The sequence below is a fragment of the Lycorma delicatula genome, chromosome 5 (assembly GCF_047948215.1).
Source record: "Lycorma delicatula isolate Av1 chromosome 5, ASM4794821v1, whole genome shotgun sequence".
Classification (NCBI taxonomy): domain Eukaryota; kingdom Metazoa; phylum Arthropoda; class Insecta; order Hemiptera; family Fulgoridae; genus Lycorma; species Lycorma delicatula.
The window spans coordinates 54155725-54179950 of NC_134459.1; the positions used below are offsets into that span (position 1 = coordinate 54155725).

General features: G+C 32.4%; 1 protein-coding gene across 1 annotated transcript in view; it reads right to left on the reverse strand.

Moving 5' to 3' along the window:
- The window catches only part of mspo (M-spondin), a 61173-nt gene extending 37113 nt beyond the window's left edge, over positions 1-24060 (reverse strand). Inside the window, exons 1-2 of the mRNA XM_075366127.1 lie at positions 23851-24060; positions 16210-16314 (exon numbers count right to left, since the gene is read on the reverse strand). Of these exons, the coding sequence (XP_075222242.1) occupies positions 16210-16314; positions 23851-23928 (183 nt within the window). The 5' untranslated portion in view covers positions 23929-24060. The remainder of the gene's footprint in view (positions 1-16209; positions 16315-23850) is intronic.
- Positions 24061-24226: the final 166 nt, after the last annotated feature.

Consider the following 24226-nt stretch of genomic DNA (forward strand, 5'->3'; position numbering starts at 1 on the left):
GGTTGAATTGGAGATGTACGGCGGGGTTCCGCAGGGTTCTGTCTTGGGCTCATTCCTATGGAATCTCGCCTTCGAAGGTTGATGAGATTAGCATTCCCGGATGCCGTAAGAATTGTGGCCTTGCTTATCTCTGGCAAAACTGAGGCAGAGGTAGAGGAGACGGCCAACATTACGGTGGCCCAGGTGAGCAGGTAGCTGGCAGACAGAGGCATGCGGTTGGTCCCTAGCAAGGCGGTAGCTGTGGCCATGATCGGCAGACGGCGAATCAGAGATATGGTTGTAAGTGTGGATGGGGTACGAGTTGAAATATCAAAGGAAATTAAGTATCTCGGGATTTGGTTTCAGTAGTCGGGCCTTTTCAATAAGCACATCGGGGAGGTCATGCGTAAAGCTGAGAGTGTCATGTCCAGTCTGGACAGACTGATGACGGTAAGAGCACAGCCCAGACAGAAAGCCAGGAAGATGATCCTGCTAGTGATGAGATCTGTGTTGCTTTATGCGGTGCCGGCCTGGGCATCTGCATTATCTCGGAAGAAAAATGTGGGGATTTTGGCTTCTCTGCAGTGGCGGGCGGGAATCCGGGCGATTTTGGGTTACCGTACCGTCTTTTCGTACCACACCGTGGGTCCGGAGGAGTCATGGGGAAGTCAATTATTTTCTTGCCCAGCTCCTTTCGGACCATGGAGAGTTCTCTGATTACTTCCATCGTTTTGGAAGGCGAGAGTTTCCGAGATGTGTATGTAAGGAGATGGACACCCCGGAGCATACCTTTTTTTTGGTGGCTGTTACCGGACAACATCGTGGCTCACATGTTGAAAGGCCCTCGTGAGTGGATTGCAGTAAAAACTTGTTAAAAACGTAATAGTGGAGAAGGAAGGCGAAGCACTAGTGGAAAAGTTCTCGATTTGAGGCAAAAGCATAGGACCGGACAGTGATGGGGCGATGGACATCCCTTTGTGGAGCCTTTGTTCGTCCTCGCTTGCGAGGGTGGGCGTTGGTGATGATGCAAGGGGACTGCGGATCCCCTGAGCTTGATGGCACCCTGGGGGGGGGGGGAGATACCGTGAGACAAGAGTTTTAGTCGGGAGGGTGCATGTATACATACGCTTTTAGTAACATCTAGCGGAACCTGTGCGAGTCCGACACTGCCCCATTTATTGGACGTGCGTAAATGGCATTTCTCTGACTCATCGTGAACAAAAAACAAAAGCCCTGTCATCTGGTCACCAGCGACCAATCCAACGGCCGGGAAGAATTTCATTCAACCAATCACGTACAGCGTTAGGTCAACGAGGAGGGCCCAATCTTGTTGCCCAATAAAATTCTGTGGCTCTCTTACATGTTCAACATTGTCGAATATTACTGTCACACATAGTCAGTCATAGTTAGTCATACTGTCACATAGAATATCAGAATTTCCACTGCCCCTAACTACCCGCCGGACGGCGATAAAATTCATTTTGTCAATTTTCAGACCGATTTTTTATGTCTAAAAGATTTTTTCAACGTCATAGTACCAATACCAAAAGCAGCTGCGTAGATTGCAACAAGATTTACATCACTCGGATTAGTAGGAAAAAGTTATGCGCAAACATAAAAAGCCAGAAGGCGAAAAACGTTTTTGTCAATTTTCAGGCCGATCTTTTGTGTCTAAAAAATTTTTTCAACATCATAGTACCACCGTGAAAAGTAGCTGCGACGATTGCAACAAAATTTGTTTCAATCGGATTAATAGTAACAAAGTTATGCGCGAACAAACATAAAACAAAAATATACGGGTCTAATATATAACCTCCTTTTTTGAAGTAGGTTAATAAAATAGAAAAAAAACACATATTTGTTTGCTAATGTGTGAAACAGTCCTATTATTTATATATAATAAAATTACATAATGTCTGTTGGTAATTTATATTGCGTCACGCGTCATGGAAGTAATGAAATGTCTCGGTTAAAATCAAGCAGTTTCTATAAATGTGTTCCCAGATGATACTAAATTCTAGACTAAAATTTTTATTGATTTTTGATCCATATTTTAGAGATATCAATTACTATTTTTAATAAAACAAAAAGAAGTTATCAGAAAAAAATAAATGGCTGGCATAACACATATTACATAAGGTAAAATCTAACTGTGACATATTTTTATTTAAAATAATAAATCATTTTATACCTGCATTGAATATTCAACTGAAATAATTTATTGGTTCCTGAAATAGACATTTGTATTGATGTAGTTTATTTTACCTCATCCCTTTTAATCAGAAACATCAGTAAGCCTCATTATACGTAATATAGTTCCATTAGTTTCCATTGACAGAACAGAATGAAAAAAAAAGATAAAACAAATCATAATGCTATGTAATGAAATAGTAATACTTCTAAAATTTTATCCTAATCTATCTTTTTATATACTATTATTATTAAACAAATGGGATATAAAATTTAAAAAAAAAACAGTTATGAGATATAATTAATATTAATTTAAAAAAATTAACTTCATATGTTGTATTCAAATAAAAAAATAGCAGAAATTACTACTTAAAAGTTGAAATGATTCTATTATGTTGATACATTTATAATAAAAAAATGATTTATGTCTTAGTTTTAATAAAAAAAAGTTTGTAAAATATAATTATTCCCACATTTTAAAATATTTTTTATTTACTGTTAAATAATGAACCAATACGTAGGAAAACTAACACCAATTGTTATTTAACTTCTTTTACCACTGCAGTTATTAAACACAGGTTTGAATATTATTTTATCTTCATTTTGTAGTCTTAAATTTCTTTAACGCTGTTGCAATGGAATCATCATATTGTAAGAGGTGCAATTCTCCATGCATTATCACAGGTTTTTTGTCAAGCGATCAAATATGCTGGAGAAAAATTTATTGTATTTAATTTTAGTTATAGTTCCCTTCTCTCAAAATATAAATGTAGAGTGGAATTTCAATGCTTCAGACTCAATACAACTGAATTAAATTAAACAGTAGTGAAATGTCTAGGTCTGTTAGGTGTGATAACCATATGGTTGAAGAGGACCTGATTAGATAAAAATCATTCTTGAAAATGGATAGCTGTTCAACAGAATATCAACCATCTTCATCTGGAAAGTAAGAAATGAGTAGATTTTTTATCTCATTAAATGTACCAAATAAGTACTGCATCGTTAACTATGGGTTGAATTTAATATTTCATCTACGGCCAATTAAATTATAGATATTTTATAAGTAAACTCTAGTTCTACTAGAAATGTTTTTGTTTTTGTTATGAGAAAATCATTTTTCTTAACAGAAAACAATTACAACAAGGGCTTCTTGTGTTAAAGACACATAACTATGACAGAAATTTACATGTGTCATAGTTATTTGAAGGATATGAACAGTTACTTTAAAGTAAAAAAATTAGTCTACTTCTGCCTTCTGTTATTAAATAATGCATTATATTTACAGGGTGACAGTACTTTTGGTAGATTTCGAATTATAGAGGGTCAAGAAAATAAAATTATGTAGAATATAAAATATTGGTTATTATTGAGTATTTTTAGTACATTTGAACTTTTTACAGATGTAAACTAAAGATGCTTTTTTTTTTGCATCAATTGTGACTAAACAATATCCTCATCAATAATTCAAACTGGACTGATTTTTCATTCATGGAGGGCTGGTTTTTTTTTACTTTTTTCTATTAAAAAATATTTTGCATAAAGCAACAAATTTTAAAGAACTTGTGATTATTTCTCTTAATACAAACAGAAAAGAACTAAACAATCTGTAACTTGCCAACAAAAACAATACTCTAAACAAATGAAACAGATCTTATAATTCAAAACTATTAATTTTTAAAGATATAGATGAAACTAAGTTTATTTTAAGACATTATTTTTTAAATCTGCAACACTTTGAGTTACTTTTTATAAACTGCTAAGAAGCTTTTATCTTCTGAGAATGAATACAAAAGCAGCTAAAAGTGTTATGACATAAATATAAAAACAATTTTGTTACAGTTTTTTTATCATTAATAATGAATAGTTTTGTATAACTTTCAACATTACCTGTCACAGACAAAACCAAAACAAAATGTATTTTTTTTGCATATAATTCACTACACAAGTTTGAATCCATGTGCGTGGGAATTTCTGTTTAGTTGTGCTAAAAATATTAGTAAATAATTCTGCAACTGTACAGTATATCTGAAAAGTCCATTGCATCACTAGAGAAATGTTCCAGATTTAGAACATATTTTGAACATTTATATTTACAAATTACTTATCCATTGAATCTGTGTGTGCAATATCGTTTTGAACCCAAAGATTTATACATCACATCTTACCTGACAAGTTGTGAAGCATCTCTTTTGTTATGGTATGAAAGGCTTTCCAATACTGTTATGTAATTCTTCATTTATGTGTATCAAGATATGGTTTGATTAATCTCCATAATGAATTGTTGGGTGTGATAAGGTTGGATTTTTTTGGTGCCCATTGCATTGGGGCTGGTGATGCTTGTAAATGGTGGTTAATCCAGCGACATAGAAATTGTTCATTGCTGTATTCAGACACATTCCAAAATGCTTTTTTTTAATGCTGAGGTATTAACCATCTTTCCAACATTTGCAGTAAGAATTACTATTTATGTACTACTCAAAAAAAAAAAAAAAAAATGGTCTGAAAAAGTATCGCAACCGATGTAATTATCAGTTCATATCACTTCATTTTGGTGGATTCCCCTCAAACTCACCCACAGAATGAGATTTCTCCTTAGCCCAGAAAACTACATTCCTAGCTCATGAATTATGATAAACTGAAAATTCTTTGCAGAAAACAACACTCATCATGCTAATAAAGCACACAAGTTGCAACAAACTCTTCCTTGTTTTCGTCTGATAATTTATTCACAAAAATTGGTTGAAATGGTTTCACATTCAAGTCTTTTCTAGTATGATCATGTATTGTTGATGGCAGTATATTAAGTTCGGTATTATCAAAAATATTTAATTGGAGACTGTTCAATCAAATCGCCAATGGCGACACGTGTTTGCAATCACTTCTTTCATACACTAACCACTCGGTTTGTTTTTAACACTGCCAGAAGCTTGTTTCTATCGATCAAGAATTACTACTTTGCGAGATCCTCATTGAAGATTTTTGTCATGAAATGCATTTATTATTTACTTCAACTGAAACAAGAAAGCGAGTAAGTATCCTGTGTAACCTTGAGATATCAACCGCAGTAAAGAATTATTTCTTAGCAACTGAATACCACGCGACTTTTAAAACAGTAGCAGCATGTTAACTGCATGGACTAAGCGACTTCTCGGACATACTATACAATAACTCAATAAAAATAACTACACTGAATAAATCAAGCTACACTTGGTATCTTCAATTGATAACATATTATGAACCTGATCACTTTTGCTTATACAAGAATTTACAATGTTGCTGTTATTTTTGAATGTTTATTTTATTGAATGACAAAGCAAAATAAATAGAAATGAAGAACAAAATTAAAAGTGAACATGTAGATAAAGCAACAAGATACTGACTGATTAAAAAAAATATTTAAAAATTCTTTCTTTACCTGAACATTATTTCATTTTTATTAAATAATTAAACTTCACAATTTTTATTTATTTAATTGAAATAAAAATAATTTGAATGAATAAAAAACAAAGTGATCTCTCAGTTTAGATATTGTAAATTGTAAATTATTAACTTTTACAATAAATATTTTATATTATTAAAATTAAATCAGATTGCAGCTATGGGCTAACAGAGCAAACTCTGTCATAAAAATTAGTGGAAACAACAGTAGAGGCAAAGAAAAGGTCTGCTTAACCCTTCATAAAATTCAGAGTGCTTAATTTAAATGGTATGAGAGCTTAATTCCATATTCCTTTAATTTAACATTCCCTTTGAAACACACCAACATTGAAACATTTACTGGAATTTTTTTGTGAATAAGCAGTTATGAGGTCAATCATGTGTAAAAACAGAATACAGACTGATACCGGTCATCACATTTATGTAATGGTCAGCAGTCAGGTCCTTTTCACTGGTCCTGGGTTTGATTTCCCAAAAGGATCTAACATTTTTTCATAATTTAATTCATTATTGTCCTCATCATGTATGCATTAGCTCCAAAAAATGAATGTTCTGCATTATTTAAAAAAAAAATAAAAACATCTGTAAGTTATGCCCCAATAAAATTAAATGTATTACTGCAAGTGTAATGGAAAATCTAATACTGATCATAAGTATTAAAAACAGACAATGTAAAAAATATATTTATTCCAGAAATGCTTTTTAAAAACTATTCTGAACCTCTGGTTATTAATATTAATAATTTTAGGTTTTTAAAATGTTTTTAATAACACAAACCTGAGGACATTAAAATATTATTTATTTAATTTATATAAAGACAATAAATCTAACTTTTTATTTGATAGGACTAATAAATTGAAATTAATGAAATGAACTCATTAATAAGCTGCAAAATATTTTATTTAATAACCAAATTAGGCACCCATGTCATTGATTTTTTATGTTAAAAACATATAAATCTTCAAGAATAATTTTTGGTGAATTATAGTCGGGTGTAAACTATGAATGAATCAGAAATCATGAGATATAGACAGTCATAAAGTTATTCCTAAGAAAAAAGTAAAAATATTTCAAATGATTGTATTCTGAACCTATAGTCTGCACTATGAATATTCTAATTTTTTTTCTTTTTCTTAATGTGTACATTACAATCTGCTGAACTAGTGCACAATAAGGAAACCCACCATGACCCAATGAGATGAGGATGTATGACATGAATGAGGTGCAGTCTTCTACACACTCAGACCAACCATTCCTGAGATGTGCAGTTAATTGAACCCTGACCATCAAAGTACATCAGTATCTCCTGTTTAGCATTCAAATCCATATAAAAGCAACTAACTTTTACTAGGATTTAAAACTCAGAACATTTTACTTCGAAAATCAGTAGTTAAGTAAGTGATTTGCGATGACGAGTTAACCGCTAGCCTGGTGGGTTGTTCAATTCTTTAAAAACTCTGTCTAATTTTTAAAAATTAATTTTTTAGTTACTCTTAATTAATTTAATCTAATTTATTTTTAAAATTAGTTTTTTCAGTGCCAAAAATTAGAAAAAATTTTAATTAAAAATTTAAAATTTTTTTAGAAAATGTTACACGAGATGCTAATAAATTTAAGTTAACAAGATAATCCAAACTAATGGAATAATAGAGGAGTTAGAAGTTCAATTTTTAAACTTGTCATTATTTTGATTGTGTCTTATTTAGAAATATTTCTATATTTTCCCAAAAGAATTCCATTAATTCCGATTACCTAATGTAAATTATTGTACGTTGAACTAAGAAAACAATAAAAAATAAAAAAAAAAAATAAACAATTTACATTATGAAGCTAAGTAGTTTTTAATTGTTATACAGTGGTAGGAAGTAATACAATTTAACCCTAACAACTGAAGGCCCAATAAATGTTTCTTATTTCAATCTATTCCCCTGAAAATTTCTTTTATTACTGTGTTAACATTCTAAATAATTGTTGTGAATAACCAAAATCCTCATACATTCACATATTTACATTTATTCCCAAACCATGTAACAATTTTTGAAAACTATTTCAAAATTCTATGAACATTTTTAATTGTACACTTTAGTCAACAATGAAAAAAATATTTTAAAAGTTTATCTCATTTTTATGATGGAAAAAATCTTATGTGGACACCACATAACTTCCTTGTACGCCTATTAAATTACATATACACAATTTTTTAAAATGAAAAGTAGATAACATTTTACTACATTAATAACTTCTGATTTTTTTCACATTTTTATTTTTATTGTTGTTATTGAATTATTATTTAATAATTTATTTGTTAATAAATTAACAAATCAATTTATTTAAATTAAAAAAAAAAAATTAAAAAAAGAAGATGAAGTCGGATTCGAACCGATGTACTTCCCCTTCTAACATCCAAATATTTCATTAACTAAAATTTCATTAGACTATAATTCTGGAACCAATGAAATAAGTACCACTTAGATATATCGTTGAAAAGCTCTCAATGAAGGCTTATATTACTGCAGTTAAGAAAAGTCTAAAATCCAATTTTTTTTTTGATTTGGGGCTTTTTTGGACACTTTTGTTCTGTCGATTGCAATAAAATAGGGAGGTGCACAACTAGATGTTACAACAGTCCTAAATCTAAAATTTCAACATCCTACGGCTAATCATTTTTGAGTTATGCGACACGCATAACTCAAAAATCCTAAACTAGTCTAAATAGATTCAGGGATGGTCAAAATGAATATTTCCGTTAAATTTTTCGCCATCACAATACTTCCTTCACTTCTACAAGGAAGTAGAAATAATTACATAAAAACATATTAAAAACATATGCTAAATAGCATTATACTTTGATGACTGGGGTAGCATTATTGCATAAGTACTATAACTTATATCAGTCACAGTGGAAATTTCAATTCACAGATGTTAAAAAATATACTATGCATACAAATAAATTAAGTAATATATAAAAAAAAGTATTAAAATTATTTGTAATAATGGTATAATAAATGGTATAATAAAGTACTTGTATTGTGTGTGTGTGTGTGCGCGCGCGCGCGCGTGAGTGTACATAAAACTGTATATGTAAATACATACATGGAAGCTGTCCGTGTATAAAATGTATTGGAGATGAGTTGTTATGATAGCACTGTTTGATTTCATCAGGGAATTTACAGTTGACAGTTTAATATAGAATAGTTCAGAAAATTGATTGAATCATCTCACTATTGAAAATGTCACTTTCAGTTTATCTGTCAAATAATATTCAGAGAGAAATGATAAAACAGATAATCAATCAATACAAAATAAATAAAACCATGAATACAATTTAATCATATTGTATTGAATGAAATAATGTACAAGTTACATAAGATAAAGAAAATTATATTTTATATCTATATATATAAAAATTAATGTTTGTCTGTCTGTATGTCTCTTATGCCTTCCTAAACCGTTCATCCGATAGCCATGAAACTTTGGGGAATGGTTGGACGCATGCCAGGGAAGATTTCTGAATTAGTTTGGACCTGCTAGGTGGCGCTGGCGTCGAGATATTTCGAAAAATTGTATTTATGGTCCGATTTGCCTCATATTCAGAATACATGTTACTTACATGGAAGGAATTATCTCTGCAAAAAATGAACCCGCTATATGGCGCTGTGGTTGAGATATTTAGAAAAATTATATTTATGGACCGATTTGGTTCATATTCGGAATATGAATATTAGTATATGAAAAGAAATATTTTTGCAAAAACTATACCCGCTAGGTGGGGCCGGTGTCGAGATATTTATGAAACAAACAAACAAATATACAAACAGACTTTTTTATTATATATATATATATATATATAGCAATAGCGAAGCATTGCCGGGTCTGCTAGTATCTAATAAAAATAAGCCAGTAAAGGCTTGCATAACTCTCCCTTGAGAGACCTTTATTTCAATTACACCGTTAGATTTAAATATTAATGACTATTGTTTTTACTTAAAATCAATCAAATAAATGATGAAATATAAACAGTAAACAATTTTGGAAAATAAATTTTGTAAACAATTTTCTACAGTATTGTAGAGGTTTGTCGTTATTTTACTAGTTGGTATCGAATGTAGCAAAGTTGCCTCAAGTAAAAATGAATTACCCGTAGCATAAGGTAACATTTTAATTAAATCACGCGCATTAATATAATTTTTTTAAAATGATAAATGTGATATCGGGTACCATCTTACTTGTTTTTCTGTAGGGGTGCACACTCGAAATTATGCGATCAGACAATTTTAATTTTTACATTTCACATTAACAATTTTAGTCATACCGCAACTGTCTGTTAATCGATTTGAATAAATGAGGTATTATTTTGTTCACGACACAAAGCTTAACAATTTACTAGTCAGCAAGGTAAATATTTGGAGAGTTTACGAGCTACTGTGGTGTAGTCACTTTCCAGTAGTACTAGTAATGTAATTGCGACTTCTGCCGTGGGATTAAATTGCTGTTTTAAACATTATTGTTTGTGTGTATATCATGATAGTGTTACATAACATTATATTATTTATTAGGCTTCACTTATATTAATTTCATATTAATGAATTAATTAATTGATGTTTTAATTTCAATGTTTAGTAATAAAACATCACTTTTTCTTCTGTTTAATTACGGCTATTTTTGGGTAAATAATGAATTTTATCTTTTACCCTGTTATTTTGTAATAAGAACTATTGTTTTCTTAGTCAATATACTTTAAAATACAAGCATGTTGAAAATATATCGTACTAAAAAATGTATGTACTAGTAAATATAGCATAAATTGTTTAAATCAATTGTTTTGGTTTAAGTATGACATTATGACGAAAAGAAACGCGTAAGTCATAGAATTATGGGTTAAAAGTTTATAATCGGCGTGCAGTTTTAAGCAATACATTATTTGTAGACGTGTTATTACTAATGAAAACAAATAATCTCTGTTCTTTGCGCTGGAAATTGCAACAGTTACTTAAAAGTAGTCGTGTTAAGATGTCAAGTGGACGCAGAAAACCTCTTCGCAGTCAAGCGCGTCGTCTCGCGTTTAACATTATTAAGTTCATAGACAAAGAAAAATGGATTATTGGTGCCTCTTGTGAAAGTAACGGAACGTGTTTGTAGAATGCTAAATGCTAAACTTAAGCTGGTCTACCGTAATTCACATTAGCAAAACCGGATACGAAACAGAGGACAGTGGTTCTCAAATTCAAACGCCAAAAAAAAAGAAATATACTCTTCATAATAAATGATTTTGACCGGTCTGTTATTAGAAAAGAATTTATTACATATTTCGAATTCTATAACGTAATACCAACTATACAAAAATTACACAATTTTTGTCGCAAGGAACTGAATTTCACCGCTAGTAGGGAAAACTAAGGAAAATTATAAAATCGATGGGTTTTCAATTCAGGAAATGTAAAAACAATAGACTGATTATTTTGTGTGAACGAGATGACATAATTGCAAAACGTGTATTTTTTCTTACGCATCTGAGAAACAATGCAACTTCTGAGCAAAAGAGACGGGTCGTATACCGTACTTATTCGAGTAAGGAATCAGGTTGGATGGACGAAACCTTAATTTTAGATTGAATCAGGTGTTATGGCAAAAGCGATCAGGAGATTTACTTAATAAAAAAAAATACCGGTATGCTAGTAATGGATAGTTATCGTGGGCAAACGACTGATAAAGTGAAAGACATTTTGAAAAAGGGTATTGACAGTCAAGTAATAATTCCAGGGATTGACATCTCTATTGCAAATACTAGATGTCTGCATTAATAAACCGTTCAAATCTGCATTAAAACAACTGTACAGTAAATAGATGGCTGATGAAAATTTCTTTCTCACGCCTTCAGGAAGAATTAAAACGCCAGATTTTAACCGGATTTGTGTTTGGATAAAAGATGCTTGGGAAGGTATTTCCACTGAATTAGTAAGAAAAGTTTAAAAAAATGCGGAATATCTAATGAACTTGATGGTAGTGAAGACGATCACCTTTGGCAGAGCGACTTGGAGACTACCGGTAACTCTTCTACAGACATTGACAGTTACAGTGAATAATTAAAAATAAAATCCCTTATTAAAAAGTGTATTGAAATGATCCTTTTCAACATGAAACTTTTTTTCGTTTTACTAGCCTACTGATTCTGAACTAAACTAGTACTTACGGTAATTAATTATTAATGTAATATTAATATTGTAATTTAAATGAACGAATTAAATGCATTACTTTCTGAATATTTTCGTATTTACGTATTTTTTTATCAAATCTGTTGCGCTTTAAAATACCGGTATATACTCGATTTTTTTTTTTTAGATTTTCGGCCTGGAAAATCGAGGTGCGGGGCTTATTCGAGGGCGGGGGGTACTCGAATAAATACGGTACTTAGATGAAACTTGCGTGCACACACATTAAATGGTAAAAAAGTGATGGCAAAGTGATGATGTACCAGGTGATTTTGTTAATAGTAGTGCCGGTGACCGTTTATTGTGGTTCATGCGGGTAGGGACATGGGATTCATTGATGGTGCTTTTTTAATGTACGATTACAAGTGTAAAACAGAAAATTATCATAAAGAGATGAACAATTAAAATTTTTTTAAGTTTATTGAAAAGCAAGTTATTTCAGGACTACCAACAAATTGTATTTTAGTCATAAATAACGCACCTCCATAATAAATAAAAAAATAAACCTCCATCATTCATTACATTGAAAAAAGATATTCAAGAACGACTCCAAAAAAAAAAAAAAAATATTAACTACGACCCAGATCTAACAGAAAATAATTTTTTTAAATTGTCAACTACACCGCCCAGAACCACAATCTGAATTAGACGAAAATACTAAATAACAAATGAATTACTTTGCTTAGATTGCCACCTTATCACCTAGATTTTAACCCAACTGAATTTATTTTGAATCTACGAGTAGTTTAAAAAAAAATTAGATGTTGTTGGGTAAATATATAACAAATTTCATTAAAATACCTTCATCCTTTTTACTTCCTTGTACTGTACAAGGAAGTACTGTAATCGCGAAAAATTTCGGTTTTCAGATCTCAACGGAAATATCCATTTTGATTAGTTTCGGCGTGACGTCTGTACGTATATATGTACCTCGCATTAACTCAAAAACGATTAGTCATAGAATGTTGAAATTTTGGATTTAGGACAGGTGTAACATCTAGTTGTGCACCTCCCTTTTTGATTGCAATCGACTGAACTAAAAGTGTCCAAAAAAGCTCAAAATTAAAAAACAAAATTGGATTTTGGACTTTTTCTTAACTGAAGTAATAAGACCTCATTGAGAGCGTTTCAATGATATATCATAAGTGGTACTTATTTTCATTGGTTTCAGAGTTATAGTCCAATAAAATTTTAATTAATGAAGTATTTATATCTTACAAGGGGAAGCCACACCGGTTCGAATGCGACTTCATTTCCTTTTTTTTAACCTTTTTTTTTAATTTAAATATATTGATTTATTAATAATTATTAACCTCTGTTTTTAAAAAGAAATTTCCAATAAATAATAAATCAGTAACTAAAATAAAAAAAAAAAATGTAATACAAAATATATATAATTTAATAGACGTACAAGGAAATCATGTGGTGTCCACATCAGATTTTTTAAGATATATATTTTTATTGAAAAAAAACACAAAATGGCAAACTGGGAAAATAAAGTGAAATAGAACATTTATTGACATATGTTTTTTGTTTACTTTCATGTTAGTCTCTTAAGTCTGGTCAACACCTCCTGGGGCATCCTGTCATGAAAATAATACGGGTATTGTGATTTCCCTTGATCAGTGGGGGTCAAAAATCAAGTTGATGTTTTTTTCCTGTTAATATATAGCCAAATATTTGTACCAAATCTTTTCAGCTTTTTAGTCAACAGCCTAAAAAGGTGTATTTTAGACAACAGTCTAAAATATATGAGGTGAAAACTGTTTAGAAATAATGTTAAATATTCCCCTCTCCTAATTCCAATTGACTTAAAATTTTGGAATTTTAAAGAGCTTAATTAGTACTTTCCATTATATTTTAATAAGTAATAAATATCAATTTTCTATAATCACTACACAAAAAATAAAAAAATAAAAATTGTTAAAACTTCCCTTCTCTCTTTTTTAATTTTTTCCAAAATTTAAAACTACCAGTGCCCCTACCTAGAAATTTTTTGAGCTATGTTTGAAGAATTTATGTTGAGCCAATCAGGAAATGTTAATCAAAATACAGGCTGCTTTTTTCTTTTTTTAATAAAAGTATCTATATTTGTACATATGCAGTGTTGTGAAATGTTGCAGTCTGGTTGTGAATCCACAACAAACCTAACATAAAAATTTTGAACCAACCTATAAATTTTCCCTTTATAGCTATAGCTACTATATAGCAGCAATAAAGCTACAGCCAGGGAAGTAAAAATGAAATAAATGAAGCAAAATTCATGGTCATGAATGCAAATTGTCATGAAAAAATAAATAGGATGTGTGATTTTAAATGAGGATGAACATTTACAGTATTATAGGGCTTCTGGTATGTTTATGTATTTTAAATCATAATAATATATGAAGTTTTTGTTTATAGTGATGTAAATCCTGTTTGAGTTTAAATTTTTGTTGAGTATAATTTCTGTTCTAAGAGATCCCATTATTTGAACGAGTGTTAGAATATACAGTTGTTAATTATACATGTTTATTGAAACATATTTGTATTTTGTATAATAAAAGTAATTATTAAAGCAATGTTAACATAAAAGTTTGAACAGTTATTGCGAATGATTTTATTATCTTCCATGAGGTTGTGTTTTGTCAGTGGTAAGTGCTTTTGGGTGAAGAATATTATGTGTTGTGATTAAAAGTGTTATGTTTATTGGTTTTTTTAAAAATGGTTCGCTGATATATAAGTGAAAGTATGTATGATTTTTTTTTTCACATGAAAAATTCACTTGTATAAGTTCAAAAGTTATGTACCATATGGAGATTGCAAAACCTATCTGAGCGTGGAATTTTCCAGATGAAAGGGTGATCTACTTCTTCACTGCCAAGGAGATTGGGCTTTCTAGCTGTTATTATTTATAATTATGTTTCTTACCTAGGTGATTGTTTGTTAGTTATAACCATTTTGTTGGAAAATTTATTTTTTGGTAGTAGTTTTTCTGGTAGTAATAGTATTTTTGAAATCATCTTCAATCACAGGATATAAAAAAAAATACTCAAAAAAGATTTGAAAAAGGTGAGTTTGTCTTGTGTGGTCCAGTTAGTCATGTAACAGCATATGTGGTGTAGTGTTTTACCTTAGTTAAAACTATTTTTTTTAGTGTTTATTAAGACAAGAAGTTTAATTTGTTAATCATTCAAGGTATAATGTCAAATAGAGCTAGGCATTTTATGTAGTGTTTATTGTTATACGTTGTATAATGTCATTTATTTCTTTATTCTTCATTACTAGGCTTAGTGTTTGAGTGGAACATTTCTGTACTCAGCTAATGGCACACCATTAGCAGGTTTTCTTTTTAAATAATATTTATTTGTTTAATACAGAAGGGTGTAGAAATTTTCTCCTTAGCGCTTAGGCCTATAGGTCTTGTGCCTTCCAAAAAACTTAGTTCATCCAAATCTGTACCTCTTTTGGAAGGGCCAAAACCTTCCTAACTAGATTAGGAACAATTACAATTGAAAATAACAGTTCTTTTCTAGAATTATTGAACATTATAGGCTAAGAGCTGAATAGATGGATGTTAAGTGATTCCATTAATGAATGACATGTTTTTTTATCAGTTTTAACATTTGTAATTAATTCAGTGTCTTCAGCATAAATGTGCTGAATACATTTTTGTTATAACTGTCATTTACCTAATAAGACTGAACAGGGTTTAGTAAACATTTATCTTTTTGAAAATATACTTTTGACTGTCATTCAACAGAAAAAGAAAACATACACAAAAACTTTAGACTGGTACTGCATGAAAAAATTGTACTTCATCATTATGAAAAATGTAATTTTCAATGAACTACAAAAGTTTACAATTTTTTATTTTTTATTGATTTATTCATAAAGCAACACTGTTTCCATATAGCTATGATTTTGCAACTGAATCTCTTTTAAATTTTACAGAGTAAAAAATTTGTGTTTAGGGTATACATAGGCTGTATATATGTGTGTATGTATATACTCATATATATATATATATCAATATTATTATCAAAGTTAATTCATTAGCAAGACAACAAAGTGCATAGGTGGTGGTTTAGGTTTATTCATGAGTGAATATTTTATAATATCAATAAAATTATGGAATGTGTGGTTAATATCAACAAATCTCAAAAACATGAACAAAAAAGTTCTTAATTATAATTTAAATTTATTATTTGTACTTCAGAAAATATATTTATTAAGATACTTGACTTTTCTTTATGATCAGTATTAATTTTAAGTAAAAACAGAAAACTATAATACAACTTGAAAAAGAATAAAAACTAATTGCAAAAAATATTAAACAAAAAATTATTGACATACATTAAGACATATAAAGCTGAATGAATTTTTATAAAAAAAAAAACAGGAGAAAAACTACCTCAATTGTGATGCTATCCAACCAGCTGCTCTCCATACAAAGTTCAAATGAATCGATCCCAACAAACCAGTCTGGTGATGGAACAATTCTGGCCATTAATGACACCTGTGTATAAAAAATTAAAACAAATTAAATAGAAAGAATAAATTAAGTTACTTGACTGTAATATAAACATTGATTTTAATTTTGAGTAGATTAGTGTTTTTCATTAATGTTGGAATAATTATTTCTTATAGAGAATTTGAACTTTCAATAACCAAAAAATTTCTGTTTAAGCGAGAAATTTCTTTCAAGCAGGTGTTCCCCCCCCCCACACACACACATAACACACATGCACATTTTATTATTTTATATATAAATTATTTGTGTTTTATATATGTTGTGAAACTAAACAGAAATAGAGAGAACTAATAGTAGAATGTGAGTAACCTGTTAACAGAAGTTTTTAGAAAAATAATAGCTAACTAAATGGTTTGCGTATTCAACTGGATTTTTACATATGTTACAGAATTCTGGGGAAGGGAGATGTTTTCATGGAAGAAATCAGAATCTTACCTGAAGTGACTCTGTAATATCTGCAAGAAAAGTAATTTGTTGCTGCTATCTAAGGTGTCTATACAAAATCAGTTGATCAGAAATAGCTGCTCCCATCCTGGGTGAAGATACCCCAAATATCTGAGGGATTATAGGCAAAATGAATGCTCATTGCCTGAGGGGAAGTATTTTTTTGTGTAAGGTTGATTATCTTGTTTTGTGTTTTTTTTAACTATTTCATCACTTTACAACCAACCAACTTTTTTCCTTGATGCTTTCTTTCCTTGTGGTTATTTGTTTTCTTTCTTTCTATTGTTAAAAATATGGAAAACTTAAAATTTCTGGATCCTTTGTGTTTCTGCGGTTTAATGATGGCATCTCTGTCTGTAGATCTATACACAGATTCAATTTCCTAACCAGCAGCCATACAAAAATCACAATCCAGAATTGGTTTGTTAAAGACAGGACTGCTAATCTTTAAAACAATAAAACAGAAGACTTACTTCTTATCATGAAATAAATTCTCAGTTTTGAAACATTCTGATTTTTTCTGAAATTTGAAAAATTTTACTATCAAATTATGCTATCAAGATTAAATCTATGGAAGATGGCTGACTAGAGAACCGAGGCAAAATCAATGATCTGTAGCATGACAAACCATCTTTCCATCTGCACCTTACGACATATTGACCGATGAATCTATAGTTTAAGGAAACATCAACTTCCATACTTTATTTGGCAGAGGGCTACATAAAAATCTCATCTTGGGGAGTCTTTGTCTTCTCAATTGAAGTGAAGTACGAGTGAAGAGTTTTCAAATATAGTAAAGCCAGATCAAACCAACATTTGGGCGAAAGGAAATATAGCGATACCAAAATATTTGAATATTAAAAGAAAGGAACTCCTTCCTTTAAATTATTATTATTTAATTATTATTAAATTAGGAGATTTGGAAAATTAGTCCATTCCTTATAGTTCAAAGCATCACAGAAGTCGCTGGAGGACCAGTAAAGGAGGGTAGGAATAGCGCTATTGGACTGTTTGTAGAAAGCATGAACCAATTACATTCGTCACAGTTACTGAAGGCAAAGAAAATTGGGGTACTGGACATTGAGATCACGCCATATGTACCACAACATTAAGCACTGTATTGTACCATTAAGTACCTCAAAGCATGTTGTTGTGTGCAGGGACTTACTGAACTGCACAGAAGAGGAATATTCGAGAAGTTACATGCACAAGGCATTGTGTGCTGACGATTGAATACAGAATGAAACGGAGAAATTGTTCCCTCCGTGTCGTACATCCTGACCTTCAATAAATCTAAGTGTTTGGAGAAAGTTCTCAGATTGGATGTACATCCTTTATCCCGACTCCAGTGCGACGCTTTGAATGTTAATGTTTTGGACATAGAGCAGCAAGATGTACCAGGAAACAGATCTTTGTTTGTACTTAGTCTTTGCATCCTGATGACCCATGCAGTGACCCAGCTGTGTGTCAATTATCATGGACACCATCTCGGAATTGTCCGCCTTACAAGGAACAAGTAGCTACTCAGGAAGTGAAGATAATACCCCACATTTTCCTGCTTGGGAGCTAGAAAAATTGTGCTCAGTAGAATGCCAAAGTTTGCGTAGTATACACAAGGAGCTGCAGCCTCTTTACCTCCAAAGAACCCAATCTCTGAACTAGCACCGGTCCTAGCAAACATGTTCCAACATATTATCAATCAAAAATTGAACAGTCAACCATCAAGAGGGAAATAGCCTAAAACCGACGCAGAAGAAAGCAGACGTTTCCCAAGAAAAAAATTGGTAAAGCCCAGGAATAAGCCTATGACTAGTACTAAAATGAAACCAAAACCAAGAGAAAACCTGAGCCAATTACTTCGAAAGTAAAAGTTCATTTTGAAAAAATCCCTTTTCAGGGAACTGCGAAATCAGAGATAATGTTATTAGAAAAAGAAGATTTAAGACAACAAAAATGTAGCCTCTGAAAGCACGGACGCCTTTAAGTGAGAGGGCGAGGATTTGAAACGCCTCACATGCTTTAGCGGGGAGTGCATCGAGTCTCGTCTCTGATGCACTGCTTGACTGTACCATCAGTGTCGGTATCATCCGATGCCGGTAATAAGACATCCTCCTTAGTTTACTGTGGAGGATCAGATGATTCCATCTCCAAGGCCTCAGATACCTTGAAGTTTGACGTCGAGACCTTTAGAAAAATGAAAAAGAGGAATAAAAAAAAATTGCCTAAGGGTAAACCTAGGTGATAGAATTTAAGAAGAATATTGTTTTTATGTGCTTTTGAATGTGCCTTTCGATAGGTTTGTTTTTTAATTTTTCATATGTCAAAGTGTTTCTGATAGTTTTCACAATCTTTTAAATTGTTTATATGTTTTTATATGGCAAGGGCCTTTTACACTCTTGTTATTTTGTGTTTCTTTGGGGTTTCTATATTCTTTGACAAGTCTTTTTAGATGATCTGTTTTTGACAGTTTTGATCTGTCTTCTGACTATGTCGCTAGTGTTTTACGAGGGAGGAAACAGATTTCTTCTTTTTTTTCTTTTTGTGGAAAGGAACTAATGACCATCGTAGTTAATTCCCTTAGAACTTAAAAAAAAATTAACGAATAATAATAAAAATAATAACGAATTGCGCTGGAGATCCAGTAAAAGAAATAAGTAAAACATTCATAAACCAACCTTGACTTCTATACGTCAAGACGACCAACGACATCCCATCGTCGAATATTCTTGTACTGAAGAAAATAAGAGACTTTGCTGTACGAGTGATCCTGCTGTACTGACCCCTTAGGGGAAGACACCCACTATGATCCTGACAGCACCCTCAATACCGCAAATAGCGTTGTAGTTTGCCGAGATAATTCTCAACTGGGAGGTTGTGAAGGAGTTGTCACTGCAGGGAGTATTAGAGTGTCGAAGGCTGAACATAAGAAGGAATGGCGAGTTCTACTTTCTGCCTCTCGTGTTCTCACCTCTAACAAACCGACCTTACTAGAGAAAATGCGAGCAGATATACATCAACTGGATGTGCAAGCGTTCGTGCCGGAACCTATGCAATGCTTTCGGCGTGTCAGTGATTTGGCTACACCACTGTTTAATGCGAAAGACCGCAAATATGCGTGTATAGTGAAGAAATTCATGAAGGAAAGCCATGCATTAACTGAAAAAGGATAGAATTCATGTTGATCGAGAAATTGTCCTCTTGTCAGTTGTTCTTGTTATTTAATTTTTTAATTACTTTATAGTTTTGTAGGTTTGTTTTCAGTTTGTTATTTTCCTTAGTAACGGTTGCCGCATTGGTTTATTGCCATTGCCTACCGTTCTATTTACATTTTGTTTTTACCTTCGGGACCACTGTTAGGTATTATTTCAGAGGATGAGATAAATGAAAATTTTTGTAGCGTGTGTTCTTGTTCTGTTTTGATTTCTTTTTTAGGTTGTTGTTAATTTGTCTTTTAGTTAGGTAGTTTTGTTGTTTTGCTGAAGTTTAATCTGTAATTACGAGTAGGCGTTATGAACAGGTTACTAAGGCTATTAATGCTAAGGTAGGAGAAGGCATAGATTCCGATGCAGGAATTATTAAAAAGGTATTCGGATCTAGAAGTAGTCATGGGAAACAGGTTTTACACTCTTTAAAGGCTAAAAGAGGCGGAAATCGCTGCTTTAAGTAAAGTTGAGAAAAAGATGACTTCCACAGATTTGAGATCAAATCTCATCCGCGAGTTAAATGATATGTTTAACGACCTGTGTGGCGAGTTAGAGGAATTTGTATGTGATTCCAGAACCGTTCGAGAAAAAAAGCGCTGCATACATCTTGACTCGTATGCGTAAATTGCGATTCCTGCATTTATTAACAGTAAGAAGAAATGATCGATTACAAGGGTACATTGAAGGGTTCAAGGCGGGGATGGGAAAGCGGGAGCAAACTGTTCCTTCCACAGCGGCTCCAAGGTTGGTTTCAGAAGTCGTTCGATACCAGCAATAGTTGCAGAACCAGTTAAGGTGATACTAATTGATAAGCCTACTAGTATTTCTTCAGAGGCCTTTAATGGAGAGGTGATAAAGAAATTAAAAACAAAAGAGAGTGGTTTACGTATTAGCATTAAATACTAGTCGAAAGGAGTTAGAATAATAGCGGATGATACTGATGCTGAAGAATCGATTTGAAAAAAATAATCAGTTGCGTAGTTATCCTATTAAGATGGTTACCACTAAGCATTTGCAGCCAAGAGTTGATGTGCCGCACGACTTGGGAGAACAAGGTTTTAAAGAAGCTGTAAGGAATTAGAACCTACGTTGGCTTGATTATAATGAATTTTTCGAGACGTCCAAGATTGTTTATCGTGCATGAAAACGAGAAAGTAAAGTTGCGTTTACGTTGTTGAATGTAATAGGGAGATGCGTAAGAAAATGATTGATAAAGGTGGAGTATTAATCGATTATTATTCATGTAGAGTTAAGAATCATTTCACAGTCAGCCGATACCTCAGATGCCTCAGGTTTGGTCATATAGCAAAAAGTTGTAGGGAAAGGAGCTTTGCCCATTAAAAAAGGACATCACGCGAAAGATTGTGCAGTCAAACAACAAGGAGGATCTCTTGTATGTGCGAATTGTTCACGAGTCGGAAAGCTTGGAGGGCATGATTGAAGGACTGACGATTGTCTTGCGTATAAGCATTCGCGGGACCATCTTATTAATCGAATTGACCTAAAGGTGGCGCGGTGATTGTTTTTAATTAGGTACTGGATTTTTTTATTTTGTTTTGCCCAATAGAGTTATTCTTTATAGTTTTTTACTAGTTATTTTGATAGTGTTTATTAGTGTTTAAGTGCTTTCTTGTATCTTGGTTATGATAGTACTGTGTTTACTTGTTACACTTTTGTTATTTGTTTTACATTTAGTGTTGAATTTGGTGCTATTTGGTTATTTATATTTTGTTTTGGTTGATATTTTGTTTATGGTTATTATGATTAATTAGGTTATGCTGATTATTTACTTGCTGCGTTATTGTTCTTTTGTGTTGTTATATTTTGTGGATATTTTATTAGTAATTAGACTACCAGTGTGACGTGTTGCGCTCATTACCCTCTCTGGGTGTAGAAAGGGGGCTTCTGCTCAATCGGTGTGGGTTTTTCAAGACTGTTGTTTATGGGGGGGGGTCTATAATAGTCGTTTTATACCGACACTGTGTCACTAGTGGCATCTTGACAGTGGTCAGACAGAAAAATGTCTTGTGGCTTTTGAAGACGACCTCTGGTAAAGCCCCAAAGGGCTAGATACGGAGCGGGTGGCGTGACGACCAGACCTGTCACATGGCAGGTGTCTTCCCCTTCGGGATCAAGATAACAGTAGAAGTTGAGCTCTCAACAGAATATTTTTATAACATTTGTACTCATTCGATAAGCCCAGACAGGTGAATCATACAACATTATAGCTTCTCACATGCTCTTATACAGAAAACGCAAGTTTCTGAAATTAATTCCCCAATCAGGGTGACTGCTCTCCGAACACGAAGAAAGCATTATAAGCATTTTTGGCATAAATTGAAGGTGCAGCTTAAATCAAAGATTCTCGTCAATGATTAAACCTAAATACTTCTGCAGCAGGATGATTCGATGTTTGCCATTGACACATGAGGTATTGATGAAAACAGCCAGTCTGCCCTTGAGCAACAACATCATTATTTTCTCTGGCCTGAACACCATCTTATGTTGCAAACTTCACAACTGTAGTATCTTGCAGGCATGAGCTACCTTGAATTCGATCTCATTCCTTCAATCTCTTTTACCAGCAAAGGCCCATCATCTGCATGATGTGACAGAATCGAATTCAACAACCCAGAACAGGGATTCTAAAACACTACCCTGTGGACAACCTTTAGGTAGCGTTTTTCCTATTAATGAGACACTATCTCAAAAAACAACGTCTCGATCGCAGAAATAACTATTTAACACATTCAGCTAATTCTGCATACAATCAAGAGCTTAAACATAAACTGGATGCAAGTTTTATGGATCTGCAAATGTGATGAATGAGAGTTCCCATCACCACCATTCTTCATCTTGATCAACTCGCCAGGGTGTTTGCCAGAGCACTGCTACCTGTTTTTCTTTTAAGATTGGGTCCTAGTGCTTGAGGGGTTCTCCGCTGGCTGGAAAACCACCAGTAAGTGCGCCAGCACATTTCTTTGGCCCTTATTTGGTAAGCGGACATTAACCTAACCAGTGTCAGTTAATCGGCTTGTTAACTTGTTATAACTGGGGTTGTCTGGTGAGTTGACGAGGTCTCTGGAGTACCCTGGACCTGGCTCAATTCTCGCTGTTTCTGATTAGCATACTGCTGTGACAGCCCTGACGTCTCAGTGAAGCATCCCATTTGAGGCTCCAAGGAGAATGGGGAGCTACAGCGATGAATATTAAAGCATGCATGGATACTGCTACAAATATTTTTACCGGTTCAAGGGATAACCGTAAACTTCACATTCTGAAGAAATACTTTGCAAAAAAGGGAAGAAAGAGGAGTGAAATCTCGGAATCAGTGACAGCAAGAAGGTCATTGCCTAACCAAGGTTTAACCCTAATTATCTGATTTACAGGGGGCAAAATAGGGAAATTTTACTAAAGAAAGCACATTTATTATTGCAAGAGCTACAACAGAATATTCAGGTAGCATTGTATATAAGTATCAATGCAATGAGTGATAAATGCTCTAAATGAAGTTGCAAACAATAATAGATTTCACCAGAGAAAAATTATTGTGTATATTTCTTTCTGCAAGAAGAGAAACTCGCACACTAGTCCTCTTTTGACTATTGTTGGCCATTTAATTCAGTTTAAAGAAGATACGGTTTTTAGGGCTATTATCAGATATTATCTTCTGGATAAAAAGAAAATGAGACATAAATCTACTTTTAAAAAAGTCAAACTGAAAACAGAAGAAGCATAGAAGATCAAAGAGTTACAACAAATTTATTACAGTTATTTTCAAAAGCTAACTGCTATAAATTATCTTATAATAAATATAGACAATTAATTTTATATTTATTGATTAGTAATAGAAAAAACACAATATGATAATTACCCTGGAATGATTGCCATCAAGAAAAAACTGAGCTTCAGCACGTCCAGATCCTTCAAAAATAGGTGGCCCTGTGAACATGTCTAGGACACCACTGTCACCCTGCGACTCATTATCTAGGGTCCCTGATTGTCCTGTCTCTGCAAATTCCTTAACACCTGGTGATGCACGTGTGCCCACCCTGAATAATGTGTATTGTGCATCATGACTTCTACCTGTAAAAAAAATACTTATTTAAAATAAATTTAAAAAATGAAGCATATGATGGAGTTATTACAGACTTTTAAAAGTCAAATTTAAATATAAGAACTCAATTTCTAAATATGTGTTATGTTCTTCCAGAATATTTTTTCAGAGATTATATTTAGCTCTTTACTTG